At 52.7% G+C, this 18,537-nt stretch overlaps 1 protein-coding gene and 1 non-coding gene across 7 annotated transcripts; both read left to right on the top strand.

Annotated features, from left to right (window-relative positions):
- Positions 1-403: 403 nt before the first annotated feature.
- Positions 404-10,942, top strand: RCC1 (regulator of chromosome condensation 1). 6 transcript variants are annotated; one of them, XM_030964631.1, is made up of 14 exons: positions 404-428; positions 649-695; positions 1,086-1,127; positions 1,438-1,486; positions 3,920-3,997; positions 4,181-4,258; positions 4,361-4,548; positions 5,402-5,581; positions 5,665-5,761; positions 6,651-6,773; positions 6,966-7,121; positions 7,497-7,616; positions 8,020-8,172; positions 8,692-10,939. In XM_030964631.1, the coding sequence occupies exons 5-14, from the start codon at positions 3,925-3,927 to the stop codon at positions 8,865-8,867; spliced, it is 1,344 nt and encodes a 447-aa protein (XP_030820491.1). In that variant the 5' UTR covers positions 404-428; positions 649-695; positions 1,086-1,127; positions 1,438-1,486; positions 3,920-3,924; the 3' UTR covers positions 8,868-10,939. The 6 variants fall into 6 exon arrangements, with proteins under 6 accessions (XP_030820491.1, XP_030820493.1, XP_030820492.1 ...); XM_030964633.1 differs by having other exon boundaries at positions 411-695; XM_030964632.1 differs by lacking the exons at positions 404-428; positions 649-695; positions 1,086-1,127; positions 1,438-1,486 and adding an exon at positions 2,403-2,988 and having other exon boundaries at positions 8,692-10,940.
- Positions 778-982, top strand: LOC115912956. Its single transcript, XR_004061358.1, has one exon. It is a non-coding gene; the product is annotated as a small nucleolar RNA SNORA73 family (small nucleolar RNA).
- Positions 10,943-18,537: the final 7,595 nt, after the last annotated feature.

Raw genomic sequence — 18,537 nt, 5'->3', positions numbered from 1 at the left:
GTACAGCCGCCATTACATTGTATATCAGTCTCCGCAACAACAGATTTTAATTATTAAATAAAAGTATTTTAGAATTTTTTTTTCTTAAACCCTGCTTGTGTGGTCGTCTTTTCCCCTGCTCTCAGCAGGAGCCTGACCGGCGGCTCCTGAGGGGATGGGTGGAGCGCGGTGGCGGCTCCCCTGAAGCCGCAGCTTTTCGCGCCCTTCCGACTGCGCATGTACCAACCACCCTTCCAGCCATTGCGCAGGCGCGGCAGGCCCCGCCCTTTCCGCTGGGTGTTGGCCCCGTCCCCTATGCCCATATACGGCCTGTCCCCGCCCCCGCACGGCACGCATGCGCGCATTTTAGCCCCGCCTCCCTGTACTATAAAAAGCGCCGCGCGGTTTCACTCGGCCTCTTTCGCCATGCGGAGCGGTTGGTTGTGCAGGTAGGCGCTTTTACCCTTTTAACCGTTTTTACCCTTTAAACCCTTTTTCTTGCGGTGGCGCGGGGTCGTGCTGGCCGCGCAGCGCTGCGGGGTCAGCGGGTGCCCGCGCCATTCCCGTTTTACCTCTGAACTACGCTGTGAGTTGCACATGGCTGTGGGTGCTGCGGAGTCAGCCCGCGCCACTTCAGCCGTCCCTCAGAGCCATTTCCTTTTCCTACAGGTTCCACCAAAGCCTGTTTAAGCTTGGTTTGCCCAGTTCGCTCGAACGTGAGTATCTTTCACGTGGCCCCGCCGCGTGGTCGGCGGAACTGGGACGGGCAAGGTGGTTATAAATGTTTAAAGTGAAGGTCCAACGTGGATATCCGGAGAAGTCGCTCTCTCTCGGCTCTGTCCATGTGGCGCATGGGAGCGCAGGCCCTCGGGCCCGTGACGTATAGTCCCTTTCCACGACGTTGGAGAGCAAGCCGGGCCCCGAGCCTGCAGCCTGCATATTCCTACTGCTTCTCTGAGCCCTTGGGCCATGACAGAGGAGACAAACCATGCAGGAAACACTGCCACACGGGGTGGGACGGGGGAGACGTGCCGAGCTGGGAGGGAGAAACAAAAAAAACACAACCTCCTGAGCAAATCCTTAAAGTATATTTTTTTCATTTCCAGTGCCAAAATTGAAAAAGTTGGAGTGAAACGCGATTTTTAAAGGTAATCGCGTTAAAAATGTAATATTCTGTGTATTTCAAAGATGTTTCTAGAATAATGGGTTGGTTTAGTGATAAAATTTCATTCCGGACGACGTGGGTTGGAGGCTCCTAGATCTGACGATTACGTTCCATTTTGAATAGATGGGGTAAAGAAATTCCTGAGTCTTAAGGGGAAACAAAAAAGATCATTAGTCTGAGACAGAAAAAAACACTGCAGATAAGTGTGTGCTGAACTTAAAGCTCTACTGGTATATTGTTGGACACGAGAAAAAAGCAGGAAAAATACTTTTCTCTTTCCTAAAATATTGCAGAATCTGCTGGGGTGAAGTGTCAAAGAAAATCCGCCTTTAGTGGGAGACGGTGAGTATATTAAAGAGTTTGCCTAAGTTAGGTGGTTACCTAGTTCCTGTTAGCGCACTATGTGTAATAAAAATGTAGCCGCAGAAATCAAAACGCTGTGGAAGCAGGGGTGCGTGAATTTAGTGGTCTTTTAAAGCACATGCTTAGAGTACAAAAAATAACCGGTGGCCTGGTCCCTTGATGGGACGTGCACTTGCTGGATTTTGTGGAGCTGGAGTTACACACGTTATGGGTGGGCTGCACGGGAAGGAAAGGCAGTCCGCGGGCTGCGGGGTTGGCTGGTCTGGCTGGCAAAGGGCTGCTTTGGGGATGCTTCAAACTAAGGAAGGGGGGTTGAGGGAAGTATAAGGGGTAAGAAAATAAGGCGTGTGCTGTCCTGTGGAATACACTAAAGAAGCTTCCAGTCGATTTGACCTTGTGGGGCCAGGATATTACAGGGAAGGTGATACTGAAAATGGGTGGATTATATTACAGGATGTGGGGTGGTAGCCGCAGTTTGTGTGTTTAGGCCCTGAAATACAGCTCTTGCTTTCGTGTTGATGTCCAAATCTGTACCTATCTACAGTAGACAACTCAATAAACTGAATTTGGCTATGGCTTGGTGTGTGTTTTTGGTGAGCTGAATATTAAGGGAAACTTCATGCCCTGGGTGGTGCTTCTCCTGTGTGGAAGTATAATTCTTGTTTGTTGCTAAACCATTTCGAAAAAGTGTAGAAATGCTGTGTGGCACTCTATTGGTGCTGGATTAGGAAGAGATCCTACTTTCAGTCCGGGTTTGGGCACAAAACCTTCATATTAAGGGCTAAGTCGAGCAGGGTTGATGGGCTCGTTACCCCGGGGTGGGGGGAAGCAGGGAGGGGGATCACACGTTTTTCCCTTGCCCTTCTAAAGGGGAGTGCTGCTGATGGGGGCTTTAGGGGAGGTGCTGCTGTGGGTCCAGTGAAATAGGTGTCAGCAGTTTCCCAGATGTCCTGTCCTTGGCCATGACGTGGCCCGGGAAAACATCAGGGAGTGGCTGTGTATCAAGTCCCAGCATGAGCCTGGGATAAATAATGGTGGTGCATCTCCAAGGTTTTCCAATCTCATGCGCTGTGGGTGACCCCTGGGGATCGCGGTCTGTAGATAAGCAGACAAAGGCCGCCGTACCAGCCAAGATGTTAATTAGCAACATGATTTTATTAGTAAAGGCTAATATGGCCAAATGCAGGCCTTCGGACTGGAACAGCAGAGTTAATCACTGGAATAAGGGTAGTCGCATTGGATGAAGGGGAAACTCTAAAGTTTGCTGCCCTCCCATCAACCGAAGAAGTTTGGTCTAGTTCCTGTTTCAAGAGTTAAAAGTGTTTCCACTTTGCAGCAGTAGGTTGCTGGAGAAGGTGGTGTCGCAGACTTGCCGCATTTCCATACTCCGTTATCATTGTTCAGCGTATTTACCATTCTTTGCAGCAGCTCTGTTCCATCACGGCTGGCTGCGGCCTGGGAGGCTGGAGGCATCTCTGCAGGTTAGAAGCAGGATGAGTTAGTGACACGGATTTATTGTCTGTGGGCCAGCGTATTGCCAGCCGCCTTGTGCTGCCTGCCCTTCTGTGTCTTTCTGTCCCCTTGTCCTGCCCCACCTGTGCCCCTTCCGTCCTTCTGTCGGCCTGTCCTGCCCCACCTGCCCTCGTTCCGTCCCTCTGTCCCCTTATCCTGTCCCAGCTGTCCTCGTTCCGTCCTTCTGTCCCCTTGTCCGGCGGGAGCAGTGCCGTGGCCGCGCGGGACCGCCGGCCACCAGGGGGCGCAGCGCCGCGAGGAGCCGGCGCGCGCATGCGCAGAGCGGAGAGCGGCGGCGCCGGCGGGCGGTGAGGGAGCGCGGTGGGGTCGAGCCGGGAGAGCGGCGGGAGGCACCGGCGGGGCGGGCATGGGGACACGGGGGCGATCGCGGGGGTCCCGGCGGGCCCGGGGCCGTCCTCGGCGCAGCCTACCGGCCAGCGGGAGAAGCTGCAGGCGGCGGGAGGAGCCGCCGGTCCGGGCTGTGGCCTCCGCGGCCCCACGTGGGGCGGCGCCGCGGGGAATTCGAACGGCGGGAAGGGGCGGGGGCCGTGCTCGGGCCATGCGGAACGGGGCAGGGGGTGAGGACGCAGGTACGGCTTGGCTCCGATTCTTCCCTTTTCCCCCTTTCCCGTTTTCATTCTCCTTTCTTTTCCCCTTCCCTCTCTCCTCGCCTGCCTGGACCTGAAATCTGGAGACGTTCACATAAAATAGAGAGTATGGATAAAACGTACAAGGGAAAACTTTATATTTTCCCAGAGTAGGAGAAGGGATCAGTGTTCAAATCCCAACTCAGACACCAGTCCCTAAGGTGGTTTTTTAGGGTGTGAGGAGGCACCCCAGACAGTAAACAGCCTGGTTCACCAGGTGGGTGACTCCTTACAGGCTCTTTTTGGCATTTAGATTCCATGATGCCAGGAAAACGCAGAGTGCAGATCCTGGTCCCAGAAGAAGTGTCTACTGAGATGAAAAAGGTTAAAGGTAAGAAAAATCCCTTGGAATTTCCCTTCTACTTTCCCAGGGGTGATTTTCACCAGGAAACTTGTACCCCTACATGCTCTTTCTCCCCTTCCCTCCCTGCAGTCACCCACCCATCGCATCGCTCACAGCCTGGGCTGGTGCTGATGCTGGGCCAGGGTAACATTGGCTCTTTCTGGCATTTAGATTCCAAAATGCCAGCAAAACGCAGAATGAAGATCTTGGTGCCAGAAGAAGAATCTACTGAGACAAAAAAGGTTAAAGGTAAGAAAAATCCCTTGGAATTTTCCTTCCACTTTCCCAGGGGTGATTTTTACCAGGAAACTTGTACCCTGACATGTTCTTTCTCCCTCTCCCACCCTGCAGTCAGCCACCCATCACATTGCTCACAGCCTGGGCTGGTGCTGACACTGGGCCAGGGTAATGTCGGGCAGCTGGGTCTGGGTGAAGACATCATGGAGAGGAAGAAGCCAGCTCTGGTCACACTGCCGGAGATGGTGGTGCAGGTGGAAGCTGGAGGGATGCACACGGTGTGCCTCAGCCAGACTGGAAAGGTAAGTGCAGTGGGTTCTGGGATGTGTTCTGGAGCAGGGGGTAGGAATCAGCCACTGTTCTGCCCACATCTTGTTCCAGCTCTAGGGGTGAGCATGGACCATTTTTGTGGTCTCGTGGACCACAAAATTTAGGGGGTCAAAAGGAGCACCTGAAAGGGGCCTACGAGAGAATTGGAGAGGGGCTTAGGATAAGAGCATGGACTGATAGGTCAAGGGCAAATGGCGTCACACTGACAGAGAGTAGATGGGTGACACTGCCATTTTAGATACAATGTTGGGAAGTTCTTCCCTGTGAAGGTGGTGAGCCTTTGGTACAGAGAAGCTGTGGCTGCCTCATTGTGGGGGGAATAGAATGTAAGAAAATAAAGATAGTGCAGAAGGCAATCTCACCCCTGAGGAGTTGCAGCTGTACTAATTACCAAAGATTAGGAACAGGCCTGCCCTTAACAGGCCACAGCTGTGTCTAATAAGGATGAGTGCTATAAAAGAGTGGGTTAGCTGGGTGAGGAGAGACTTGGAGTTTGGCTGTGCTGTGAGGAAGAAGGAGTCAGTGCTGCAAGGAGCTACCTCTGAGAAATCATCGAGAAGGTATGAGAGCTTCGCAATGAGATGACAATACCTCATCCCTGGAAGTATTCCAGGCCAGACTGGACAGGATTTAAAGCAACCTGATCTAGTGGAAGGTGTTCTTGCCTATTGCGTGGGGTGGACTGAAATGAGCTTTAAGGTCCCTTCCATCCCAGACCATTCTGTGATTCTGTAATAATTCAGCCTCGCGACTCTGTCCCCTGACTTCATACTCAGCCTGTTGCCCCTCTGTGCTCCATCCTGACCACTTGCACCCGATCTGCAGATCTACACCTTTGGCTGCAATGATGAAGGTGCCCTGGGACGCGACACCTCGGCTGAAGGGTCTGAGAGCTCTCCAGGGCTGGTGGAGCTGCAGGAGAAGGTGGTGCAGGTGTCGGCGGGGGACAGCCACACGGCCGCGCTGACTGAGGATGGCAGGGTCTTTGTCTGGGGCTCCTTCCGGGTACGCTGAGTCCTCAGATGCTGGAAGCTCCACTGGTGGCTGCTGCTCCTGTGGCTGATCCCTGTGTCTCTCTCTTCCCTCAGGATAACAATGGAGTGATTGGCTTGCTGGAGCCCATGAAGACGAGCTCCGTTCCTGTGCTGCTCCAGCTCAATACGCCTGTTGTTAAAATAGTTTCAGGTGAGCAGGTGTCGTTGTTGAGATGGTCCTAACAAACAGAAGAACACCGTGTATTTAAGAAAGCTTCTCTCTTTTATTTTAACAGCATGCTGTCTTTTTATATCCTCTCACAAAGTTTATACATTCATTGGCCACAATAAATCAACATAATGTTCATTGGTGCAAGGCGGTCAACACCACTGTTTTCTGTCAAGATCTAACTGCAGGACCCCTTGTTTATCTTTTCTTCTCCATTTCCATGATGACAGCCTTGGTAGGACTCCTTTCAGGGGCAAAGGTGACTCTTATCAGCTTCTCTTCTTCATCTAACTCTCTCTGACTCACAGACCAGCTGTGACCCCCTTCCACAAGCAGGGCCCTGGGATGTGCAGGGTCAGGCAGGTACACAAGGTTGTCACAACCCTTGAGGAACGTCCATGAACTTTTCCTCCCTCTTGGCTTGTTCCAAGCCTGATACAAGGGTGTACTTGCTGATCTCTGACTCTTCCAGAGAACAGACCTCTTAGCCCCAACAGATTCACATATTGAGTTAATATTTGACCAGTCTGATGTAGAATGCCTTCCAAGAGTGGCCTGAACTGTGACCCAGTGGGGCCAGAGCACTTGCTCTGTAATGAGGCCAGGGGAAGCTGAGCACAGGGTGCTTGTCCGGGGCCCAGGGGAGGTTGGGGCACACCTGTGTCCTTACTGCCTTCCCAGAAAAACTGCTTTGAATTCCTGGGATCAGGAAGATGGAGATCCTGGAGTTTTATGTGGTGGCACAATTGGTGTTGAGGTATCAAGTGCAGTAAACCCCATAAGTTGGGACAACTGGGGTTTACCTGTGGGATCTCAGTCCTGAGGACTTGTTGAAGACTTCTCCATAACTTCTTTTTCCTTCCTGTCCCAGGAAATGACCACTTGGTGATGCTGACAGTGGACGGCGACCTGTTCACGTGTGGCTGTGGTGAGCAGGGCCAGCTGGGCAGAGTGCCAGCACTCTTTGCCACCCGAGGAGGACGGCGAGGACTGGGTGAGTGGATTTAGTTCTCAGAGGTGCATCCTTTGGCTTTGGTCTGCCCTTTGCAGTGGAACAAAGAGCCCCAGTCCCTGATGCTGAAGGGCTTATGTGTAGTCAGTGACGTACATGCAGTGAGCCAGATCCTTAGATGCAGGGAGGGTGTAAATCCTTAGTCCTTGCATAACGCCCTGTCTCCTATCCCAGAACGGATGCTGGTCCCCCAGCTTGTCCCTGCCAGAGGCAGAGGGAGAAGAAGCAAAATGCGCTTCCAGGATGCTTTCTGTGGGGCATATTTCACCTTCGCCGTCACGCGTGAGGGACACATCTATGGATTTGGCCTCTCCAACTACCACCAGCTGGGTGAGCTTCACCTATGTCTCTCCAGATCTCCTTCCAGTCCACTGCTGCCCTGGCCTGGTGGGGGAAGCTGCTGGGTGCCCCAGAATCTAAACACTGGATGCACCAGAGCTGGAAATGGGGGTGGGGCTCACTCTGGGTTTAGGGCCCAGCCCTCGTGCCCACTGGGGTTGAGCAGAAATTAGATTTTGGGACTGGGCTCGCTCTGGGTTTAGGGCCCAGCCCTTGTGCCCACTGGGGTTGAGCAGAAATTAGATTTTGGGGCTGGGCACCTGTATTGGTCTCTGGTAGGGTGAGCCCCAGGGTGCATGGCTCAGTGCCAGAGCTGTCCATGCCCATGGACCTGATCCGCCTGGGTTTGTGCGTCCCACTCTGCAGGGACCCAGGACACCGAGCCCTGCTTCTCCCCGCAGAACCTCACATCCTTCAAGAACTCCACCAAGTCTTGGGTTGGGTTCTCTGGCGGGCAGCACCACACGGTCTGCGTCGACTCTGAGGGTGAGTGACTCTGTGACAGGTGGGCTGGGAGTCACACAGCTGGGTGGGGGAATCCCATGGCCCTCAACCTGGCCAAGGAGCTGTTGGGATGAGGGTGATGTGCTGGAGCCCTCTCAGTGTTCAAGGAAACAATGTTGGTGTGAGATTGCAGTGAAGGGATGCTGACAACAGAAACCTGGACTCAGTTGTGAACTCTGCTCTTGCACCTATCCAGCTTACTGATTTTGGGGAGCTGAAGGGTCTCTATCCCACCCTGCCCCTTCTGGATGGGTCTCAGGGTGTGGTGTGGAGGAGCAATGCTCCTTCAGGAGTCAGGCCTGGGAAGAGGTCCTGGTCTGCTTTGGCCTTGCTGCAACTTCTGCCCCGCTCAGGTCTCCCGTCTTGTGTGTCCGCTGTGCTCCAGGTAAAGCCTACAGCCTGGGCAGGGCAGAGTATGGCCGGCTGGGCCTTGGGACAGGGGCAGAGGAGAAGAGTACACCCACCGTTATCCCGGAGCTCCCCAGTATTGTCTCGGTGGCCTGCGGAGCGTCAGTTGGTTATGCTGTCAGCAGTGATGGTGAGTACCAGGGCTTGGGAACCCTGCCTTCTGCACTTGCTTCATTCCTCCATCCAGCCCTGCACACTGTCACCACACATTGCCAGCTGGGTTGGGACTGGAGCCAGGTCCTGCTGCCTATCTCCTGGGGGCAGCTGGGCAGTGGCTGCTCAGATGTGTTTGTGGGCCTGTTTGTGGGCAGCAGGGTTGGTCATGCAGTGTTTACCAGGACGGGGTTGTTGGCCTGGCAGTCTCTTCTCTGACTCTGCCAATGCCAGACCTCCGTGCTCAGATGCTGCATCTGCCTGTGTGCAGTGTCCGCAGGAAGGAAGGTTTGGAGTGGGCTGTGGGTTTATTTTTCTCCCGCAAAGGGATGAAAGTTCCTTGGCTCTATGATGGAACACCTGTTGAGTTGCAAGTGCTCGTTCTCTTCCTCCTGCTTGTGTTGTGGACTCATAGAAATGCACTGTCTGGGTGCGAGGTCGCCTTCCCATTGTGCAACAACTGGGAGCTCAAAGCTTGCTTTCACCTCTGTTGCAGGACGAGCGTTTGCGTGGGGAATGGGCACTAACTACCAGCTGGGCACCGGAGAGGAGGATGATGTCTGGAGCCCCGTGGAGATGACAGGGAAGCAGCTGGAGAACCGGCGGGTGCTGGCCGTGTCCAGCGGTGGGCAGCACACTGTGCTGCTGGTCAGTGACAAGGAGCAGAGCTGATGAAGCGACACTGCAGCTGGACCCAGCGGAATCACAGCACCCCCAGACCCCCCACAACTTCTGCCTGGGTTGGGGAGCCGATTACTTGGGGAGGGCAGGAGGCTCATGGAGCTTGGCCCAGCAGCACCTGCGTGGCTGGAACAGGGTGCCCGTGGGTTCTCTCTGCAAGCGTTTGTCTGTTTTCCTGTGGTGCCCAGTGCTCTGTCAGCTCCCCGGGTCAGCTTGGTCCTAAACTGATCCCAGTTCTGTGCCTGGATGGATTTCCACTTCTTCTCATCTGTTTTTTTTTTAACATTTCCTGGCCCAGCAAAGCTGAGGGTTTTGTTCTTCACTCTGCAATCAGGTTTGGGTAATAGTCTCCCTGAGGTCCCCATGTTCCCTACATCTGGATGCTCTTCCACCCCCTTCAACTAAATCACCTCTGGATTTGTCTGCTGCCACCCCCCAAACCCCTCTGAGCCTGTTTCCAGGTGGATCTGAGGCCAGCAGGAATGTGCCCAGGAAGCTCTATCCTCTAATCCAGAGCTTGTGACTGCTGTGGGGAAATTCTGCCTGGTGAGGGAGAATGTTGCTGGATGATGCCTAGCACAGTGTGACCGCTGGAGGCTCCTGCCTCCCATCCCCTCAAGCTGAGCCCTGCCTGGCAGTGAGGCCAGGAGCAGGTTCCCCACTCCCCATGGCCTGGAGCAGCCACCTCATGGTACTTTTCACAGTCCTGGCCACCCCCTCTTGGCCATTGCCTTTGGAAACCCAACCACGAGTGGGAACATTGTTACTTTAATTTTTTTCTCTTTCACTTGCTGAGAAAGGAGGTTCATTTGCTGTTAGGGCCTTGATGAGCAGACACCCAGACCCCAAGCTGTGCATGGAGTTGCTGGAAACAACAGGACTCCTCCTCCCCATTGCCTCCCTGGTCTAACTGGTCTTGATTCCTGTGCCCAGCCTGCTCTTTCCTCTCCTTATAGGAGGTACCTTCCAGGTACCTGGAGTGAGGAGGCCTCTGCAAAAAGTTAAATTATAGCAATAGGAGAGGGATGGGTTGTGGCTGGGGAGGGGGTTCTGGGGTGTCTGGGGTTATACAATGGTTCCAAAGGGGTTGGATTTTTTTAAAAAAGAAAATGTATTTTGGTTGATTAATCAAGGCAGAAAGGAAAAAAAAATCTTTTAACATTTGGAATAAACTGAGTTTTGATAAACCCAGGCTTTTCCTGCGCTTTGGAGGGCTGGGCAGTTCTCCCATAGGGACAGTCGGGACAGGTGGCTGCGTTTTGGGGCGCTGTCCTGGTCCCAGCTGTGTCCGAATGTTCTGTGGCCGCCAGGTGGCAGCAGGAGGATGCGCTGGCAGCTGTGGGGCCACGGGACTGGGAGAACTGGGACGGAGAGAGGGCATGGTCCCTGTCATCTGTCACCCCCTCTTCAGTTCCCAGCCTGTCTGACGGGTCACCCCAGGTATCTTTGGGTCTCCAGGAACACAGCCAAGCCCATGGCACGCCTGGAAGAATCCTGGCATGTCTGGAGCTGAGCCAGATGTGTGTGGAGACTGGAAGCCGTGGGGCAAATTCCCACATCCTGGTGTGACTGGAGCCCCAGGTTGCTGTTTACATTTAATGCATTTGGGCAGGAGCAGGCTCCTTAGTGAGCCTGGGCACTGAGAGGAGCTCTGCTGCTCCCATGTGGGATGAACTTGGATTTACAATCAGGGATGGCCTCAGTGGGTCCAGCTCTGGGGGGCTCGGGGCCCCCACATCCCGTCAGGTGGGTTTGTTCTGGTGGTTGCAGTCCTGGGCTTGCAAAGGACTTTACCTCTAAGCAAAAGGTTGGGATGTGGGCCCACAGGGAATGTTGTATTGTGAGGGATCAAGCCCATGTTTTGCCATCACTGCAGGCTGAGCCATGGGCAAGTGCTCTCTAATCCTGTGGCTAATTTTGCTCCCTGGGGACCATCACCATTTGATACTGTTGAATGTCTTTGTCAGTCTTCCATGCTCACTTAAGCTGGCTGTGGGTGATTTGTAGTATTTTTTAAAATAAAACCCAAACGCTTTCCCTTTATAAGTAAATATGCTATGAAGAGGGCTTCAAAGGAAAGATGATTAGTTACTATCCAACTGTTGCTAAATTCATTGGTTGATGGTCCATATGCTGCATTTTTTAATGTTACTGATACCTGATCCAGACCATTCCCAAGCTGTTTGATAATTATTTATCAGCCATCTGCACCAGCATCATCTGCATGAGCAGTGATGGCCGAAAAGCAGGAAAGAGAGAAAGGGGTTAAGCTGTAGGCAGGAAAGGGAAGGCAGAAACCAAGCAGCAAACAACTGGCACCTGGGCTCCATTGAAGACTAAAAGTGGGAAAAAATGGCTTAATTGAAAAATCTGCCTATTGTGTGTGCAGTCTCCAAGGGGAAACAAACAAACCCATTCAAAAGAAGGGAAAAAAAGGCAAAGAATTAAAAAATCCTTGTGCTGTTGTGCAGAACTGGGGGGGTTTAACTCTTCCCAGTCTCAGGCAGAAATATTTTTATAACCAAACCATCTCCCTTTTTAAAGCATTTAGTTGGATTGAGTAATTTCTTAAGTCCTCCATCATCAGGACCAGTTTGGGTTTGGCAGCTCAAACACCAAAGCTCTTGGCAAGGCCAGGACAAGTTCAGTGGTTCTCCCTGTCCTGAAAGAGAAGAGAAAAGGGAAGTTAAGCTCACTGCAGAATCAAAGACTCCTGCATTTCATCTTTTGGCTTGGATTGCTCACCATGGAGTTTTAGCCATAAAAAAAGGGGAGGTGGCACCAAATCGAATTAAAAAGTGCCTTTTCCCAGTGTTTTTATTCCAGACATTCAAAGGAAGCTCACTTTTCTTCTAGCATTCTTTCCCCAATTTTAGCAGAACCATTCTCATCCCAGACCCCACTCATCAGTTGTTCAATCCTTTGGCACTCGATCTGGATCTGGACAAAGGAAGGGACACATCTGGGTCACAGGAAAGCACGGAGAGAAACCCTCCAAAACTGGACAGAAAAAAATGAAATGCAGGAAGACAGAGCCTGCAGACAGAGAAAAATGAAATGCAGGAAGACTTACCTTGCAGCTGGATGCTCTTTGCACTGGGCTTCCTTCAAAGGAATGGATTTGCTGCTAAACACATCTCAGGCTCAGATGCGACCAGGAGAAGGTGGGATGGAGATGAGGAGTCAGACAGGGAATAGCCAGGGAGATGCAGGGCCCGGGAACATCAAGGATGGAGAAGAGAAGGAACAGGGATTGCTCTCCTTGTTTAGATCCATCAGTGCTGGGAGCTCGGGAAGCACACGAGGGTACCAGAGGGATGCTGGGCAGGAGCAGGATAACTCCAGGATAAGGGCAAGCTGCTCCCACTCCAGGGCTGGGCCAGGGAAGGAGGGGAATTATTTCTCTCCCCTTTCCAGTGGGATGCAGGTGCCACCCCGTGCAGAGGCAGGAAAACTGCCTTGCAATCAAGTACAAAACCTGCCTGGCAAGCCCAGGATGCCATCAGCCATTTCTCCTGGATTTCCTGCTTACAGGCATTTTAGGCTTGCTTTGTCTCCTTTTTTGCCAAGGGCATTCCCATTTCTTCTGGATCCTGAGCAGAGGTTTGGAAAGCTGACTTTGATGAGGGAACTGTTTCCTATTTTGATCCATGTTAACTTGGAGTTTCCCTTGGCACCAAAATCAGGGGGTGAACCCAGCCCTTGAAGGGCCATAAGATCCTAACTATCCAATCCCCAATCCCCTCAGCATTGGCTTGTAGAACCTTCTCAGGGTTAATTTAGCAAACTTAAGGGTTTGGCAAGTTCAGGATCAAAACAACCAAAAAAATCGTGAAAAAGAAACTGAACTGAAGCTGGCTAAAAGCTGATGACTCATTACAACAATTCAGTGAAAAGGAGGCAGGATTGATCCTGTGAAAAACGCCAATCACTTGTTTTTAAAATTTTAAACATTTAACAGTAATTAAATGGTTATAAAAATAGCGATACAATTAGAGTAATAATAATTTGGACAAATTAAGTTAGGACAATATGAGACAATAGAGACAAAGAGTTATGGACGTCCAGGTACCTTTTTCTGGGCAGCATAAGCCCGAAAAAAGACCCCCGTTAACAAAGAACTAACTCTTAAAAACAACAGCCTGTTGCATATTCATACATCTTATACATGATGCATAAATTCCATTCAAATACAGGATTCTGTCTGGTCATCATCAGCTTCTTCCTCTGAATCCTGACAGTGCCTTCGAGGCGGGAAGAAGTTCATTTCTTTGAAGAGAGCAATAAATTCTTTTTCTCTGGAAGATTCAGGTGTCCTGTGGCTGCTATATCGCTGTGAGTCCTTTCTTTAAAAAAAGTCTCCTACATAGCATAGTTTCTATTTTAACATTTTGTTATAACCTAAAACTCTATTTAACACACTACTTAAGAGAATTAATACAGCATTACTTTCTAACACAACACATATAATATTCATTCTAATATTTGCGAAAAGCCAATCACAAAATACGCATTTTTCACATTTTCAATACTCACCAAGCCATCTGGCCAGAGTTCTGTGCCCACCGAGGACACAGCAACCAGCAGGGACCTTCCTCCCATTCTCCAGCACAGACTTCTTCCCTCCACACGCAGGGAGCCGCAGCCACTCAGGGAACACCGACTTAGTCACAACAGGAGAGGCACAAGGATAATTTGGAACTCGTTGTGACCTCAATGCCGCCCAGACCCAGGAGAAAGCACTTCCCCGATCAGACGGAGCCGGTATTTCCTGTACCGCCCCCTCTTCTCCCTACCCAAAGCGCATGCGCGCACTGCCGCCATCATTGGGAGGGCAAATGAGTGCCGCCCTGAGCCGCCATCTTGGGTGTGGCGTAAAAGTGACCTTTTTTGGTCCCTCCTTTCCAGTTTTCGCCCCCTGCAGAGGCAGGAAAACTGCCTTGCAATCAAATACAAAACCTGCCTGGCAAGCCCAGGATGCCAGTAGCCATTTCTCCTGGATTTCCTCTCCGCAATCTTTGGTACTGGCAGAAGCCACGCCCGGCCGAGCCGCCATCTTTGTTGTGGTACCCTTAAGCATCCCCCGCTCCTCACACAGGCGTTTCTCTTGCCGGCTGCCTCAACCCGGTCCCGACGCCCATCCCGCGCTCTCAGCGCCATTTTCTGCTGCTTTTCCTGGCGGGAGAAAACGGTTGGCGGGGTCAGCGGGACCGGACCCCCGCGAACCGCGGCAGGGAGCGGCGGCGACGCCTCTGCCGGAGTCCTGCCGCGGCCGCCATCTTGAGTGTGGCTGCAGCCCGACCCGGCTCATGCAGGGTCCTGGTACGCGGGCGCTTCGCCAGCTTGAAATGGCAGCTGTGTCCCGTCCGCGCCTCCGCCGCCTGCCGAAACCGGCCCCGCCGCTGTCGTTCTTCCCAGCCACCGCCCCGCACGGCGGCCGCTCAAGCCCGGCCACGTCCCTTTGCCCCCCTAACTGTGCTTCACCGCTCCCCTCTGTGCCCACAAGGTGGCAGCACCGCCCCCCTGCCCGGGCCGGGCTGGACGCGCTTTGGGGCAGGCAGGGAAGCAGAGGCCGAAGCTGGTGGAGAGCCTTTTGTATTTATTCCCTTCAGCCCCAGCAGCTGTTCTTACGGTTTAAGGGCACTTGATTGGTTCGTTCGTAGGTTAAAATGTTATAACATTGGTTTCAAAACGACTACGCATCTCTTGTCAGAGTTTCCTACATTCCTGTATACAATAGAATCTATAGATTCTTTCCAAATCATTCTTTCCGAATGGTTTTAGAGATAAATTCCAATTCTTTGCCAATACCTATAAAAACGAAAAACTTGACAGGTTTTGGTGTTCTACACCCACCCCTCCGTGTGAATTTTCTGGCAGCTTTTGGTCCCTCTGGGGGAGGGTAACCCAGCATGACCCCCTCTCATTCCCCCCTCACCTGCTCCTCCATCACAGCCTGGTGTGACGGTGTTCACAGGAGCCTTAGGATGAGGGAAGAGACGAGGATCTGACTCCATGTTTCAGAAGGCTTGATTTTTTATGATATATATTATATTAAAACTATACTAAAAGAATAGAAGAAAGGATTTCATCAGAAGGCTAGCTAAGAATAGAAAAAGAAAGAATGATAACAAAGGCTTGTTGGTCCACCATCCACAAACTACCGCACTGACACCATCCCTGTCTCAGTTTCCCTACTCAGAGTCTGAAGAGCGGCTTCTCATCATGCACTGGGGCTGGAAAGGCACAATCCAGGACAGGAATTATTTGGTCCAGTCTGAACTTTAACCAGCATCCCAGCTCCATGAGGAGGCTTGGACCCCATTCCAAGATATCAGCATGTCAGGGGCCAGATGAATGGAGAGGTTAGAGAGGGGAGGTTGGGCAGGGGATGCTGGCAAGATATTTATACTGAGGATACAGAGGGAGTGATCTGTGTCACTCTTTGCCGAGCAAAGAAAATAACAATTTGGGCAGGTTTGAAAAGCGCCGAAACCACAACAGGAAACCCAAATTGTACAAATGCAGATGTGAGTGGAAAAAGCTCTTGAGCTGGTGGCTCTGACTTTCACCTCCACTAAAAATAAACCTGCCTTATTAGGGGCAGATGGAGGCCAATATAAAACATCTCTCCCCCACCCCCACCATGTTTTTCCATGGAGGGGCTCTTTTGTGTGATGCTGGGTGATGTGGCTTTCTGGGGGTAGTGGGGATGGATGGCTTGGCCAGGGGCTTGTGTTGGGTTTTGGAGAGGATCTGGGAGGTTTAAGGGTTTTGGGGATGTGTGTCAGGTTTTCTGGAGGAGGGTTGCTGGGGTTGGTGTGATTTAGGGCTAAGCAATGTAGGGTGGGGGGTGTGACGAGTTGTAACAGCCTCTGATTATAGTAAGGGCAGCCTGGCAAAGCCACATCCTCCAGCACAGCAGGAACTGGGGGGAGGAATTTGGGGTGCTGAGAAAGGGAGGGATTGGGAGCTGGGATTACAGGGAGCAGCAGAACTCCTCCTGGGACCCCCACGTAATACAGGCTGGGCTCCTCTTCCCCATGCCTGTTTCCCCACTTTGGACCATGCCAGGGCTGCAGCATCCCATGTCTGGGGGGAGGCTGTGGCAGACAGTGCCAGGTTTGGGTGCCCATTGCCCCCCTGCTGCTGCACCCCAGCCCCCCGAAGATATTGTGGGAGTTGCTTCACTGTCACCCTGGCAGTGGCAGCGGGGCCCAGGCTCCTCTGAGTGAGCCCAGGGTCTCCACACCCGCAGCAGCCAGGGTTGTTCACACTTGCAGCCTTTGCACCCCCAGCCCCATCCTCCTCCTCCTTTTGCAGGGATGCAATTTGGATGGATGCAATTTGGGAAGGCAGGAATCAAAAAGATTTTGGAGAGAGAAGGGAGCAGAGCAAGGGGTGGGCTGAGCACCAAATTGTGAGTGCATCTCCAGTAGTGGCACAGCAGCACCTACCCTGCTGGGGACACCCTCACGGACCCCCTCAACAGGCCCTGGGTTATGGGGTCACATGGCATGAGGTGATTGGTCTTGGGCCCCTTAGGGTAACATGGGGGTGTGATGCTCATTGGGGTAACATTGGGGGTGCCCCAAAAGGGTCCCAGGAGGGAAAAGACCCCTCAGCGTGCAGATGGACTCAGAGGGGCTGCTACCGTGTCAGGGGTGGGGAGGGGAAGGGTGGGGTCTGTCCAGCCATGGGGGGAGGTGATGAGGACGGTGGCTGGGGCAGGGGGTTGGCACAGGAAGCAGTGGCAGTGGAAGCACTGCTCCCAGCTCCCCAGATGCGCCCGTCAGATAGGGCAGCAGGAAGCAGCTGTGGGGAGTCCGGTGCTGGGAACAGCCACTGCTGCCTGCCCAACACCGCCCGAGCCCAACCCCACTGTCTCTCCCCACTCTGGGTACTACCCAGGGATGTTCCAAATGTCCCAGCCTCTCCTCTGCAGGGAACAGAGATGTCCAGGGCTTGCCCTGAAGAAGCAGCTGTGACTCCTCATGGGAATATATGGTTCTCTCTGGCTCTGAGGGTGATGGAGACATGGCTCTGCTCTTGACAGGGCTTTGGATGAGAGGAAGTGTGGGGAAACTGAGACATGGACAGTGACTGAGCAGCCTGGCCACAGTTCATGTCACAGTTCCTGGTTCCCTTCCAGAGAGATGAGAGTGTTCCTCTCCCTCCCCTGAGTACTCTGGAATAAGGTAATGCCTCATGGTGTTCACTTGGTCCCCAGTGATCACCAGCAGGGACTGTCCTGGGTGCTGCCTCCAGGCTACCTTGGGCTCAGGCTGAGGGGAGGTTCCTGGGGCTAATCCCCTGCACAAACAGCCACACATTCCCTAGGGCTGGATCAGGTCTCCTGGTGACATGGCTTGTGGGGCAGGGCACCTCACAGCTGCTTTGTGGGTGTGGGTGCCACTCCTTTTTCCCCCCTAATTCTCTGCTGTTTGTCTGCTCATCCAACTCCATTCATGGCCCATTATGGAGCCTCTGGCATTGTCTGGCTCTGGCAGAGGGTCCGTGTGGTGGGTGATGGGAGTAAACTGAGGCACAGATCCTCAGAAAGGAGCAAGTCTCCTTTCTGCATGGGCTGTGGACTAACATCCATCCATCCATCCATCCATCCATCCATCCATCCATCCATCCATCCATCCATCCATCCATCCATCCATCCATCCATCCAATCTGCCAGCTCCAATTTATAATCTCCATTGATCCTGAAACACCCCAAATCTGGGACATCATAGCTCAATATAGGGGCGTCACTGTGGCTACAGGGACCCCAGGGAGGGTTTGCCAAACTACACAGGGACCTTCCAGCACATTCTCTGCGTGACTAACGGCCAGAGCAGGGCCACAATGCCTGTCCCTGCCTGTCCTTGCCTATCTTGGACTCACTGTCCACCCAGGAGCACTTGGCCCCAGCACGAATTGAAATGTCAAGAGAGCTGCCACACAGTGTTCAGCAGGATCACCAAATGGTGCTGGACTGCCTCCCCATGGCCTTTGGGATAAGGTGGAAAAGAGATCTCAGAGCCCTTTTAAGAAGCCAGAATCCCTTTTTTCCTTTGAGTTTCCATCTAGATTGCTTCTCCAGTACCAAAACTCCCTCGAATTGCTGCTGTGCTGTGCCATGTGGGTGCCCAAAATGGGGATGGGAGGAGGGGGGGGGAGGGGGAGGTGGCTTGAAGCATCTCCAAAAATCAGTGAATTAATCTCTGAGCTTTTGTTCCCATGTTGTGCTGAGCCAGAGCAAGTCAGCCAGGTCCCTCAGCTTCCCTTGCTCCTGAAGGATCCTGAACGTCTCTGAAGATCCCTGGTAAATGGGATTTATACCTCAGCCCCATCTGAAAAAGAATCCAGATGACCCCTGGGGAAGAGCCCTTCTTCCCTTTGTAGCTGCCTAGGGCACCCTGCCACATCTCCATTCCTCTCCTCTCCCATCAAATCCCTGCCCTGCAGCCAGGGCTTCCAGACAGCCCACAGCTTCCAAAACACAAGAAATTCCTCCCAGAATGCTGGCGGTGTTCCCCCAGGACACAGAGACCCCCACACTCGCCCTTCCCTGTCCTGCAGCAGCCAGGCCAAATCTGGCCATTTCCACGCCATGTTACATCCCTCACATCCTGTCACCTGTACTGGCTTATTTCAGGGGGGAAAAATA

The sequence above is a fragment of the Camarhynchus parvulus genome, chromosome 23 (assembly GCF_901933205.1).
Source record: "Camarhynchus parvulus chromosome 23, STF_HiC, whole genome shotgun sequence".
Classification (NCBI taxonomy): Eukaryota; Metazoa; Chordata; class Aves; order Passeriformes; family Thraupidae; genus Camarhynchus; species Camarhynchus parvulus.
The sequence above is the reverse complement of the archived record's forward strand: the minus strand, read 5'-3'. Positions and strand labels throughout refer to the sequence as shown.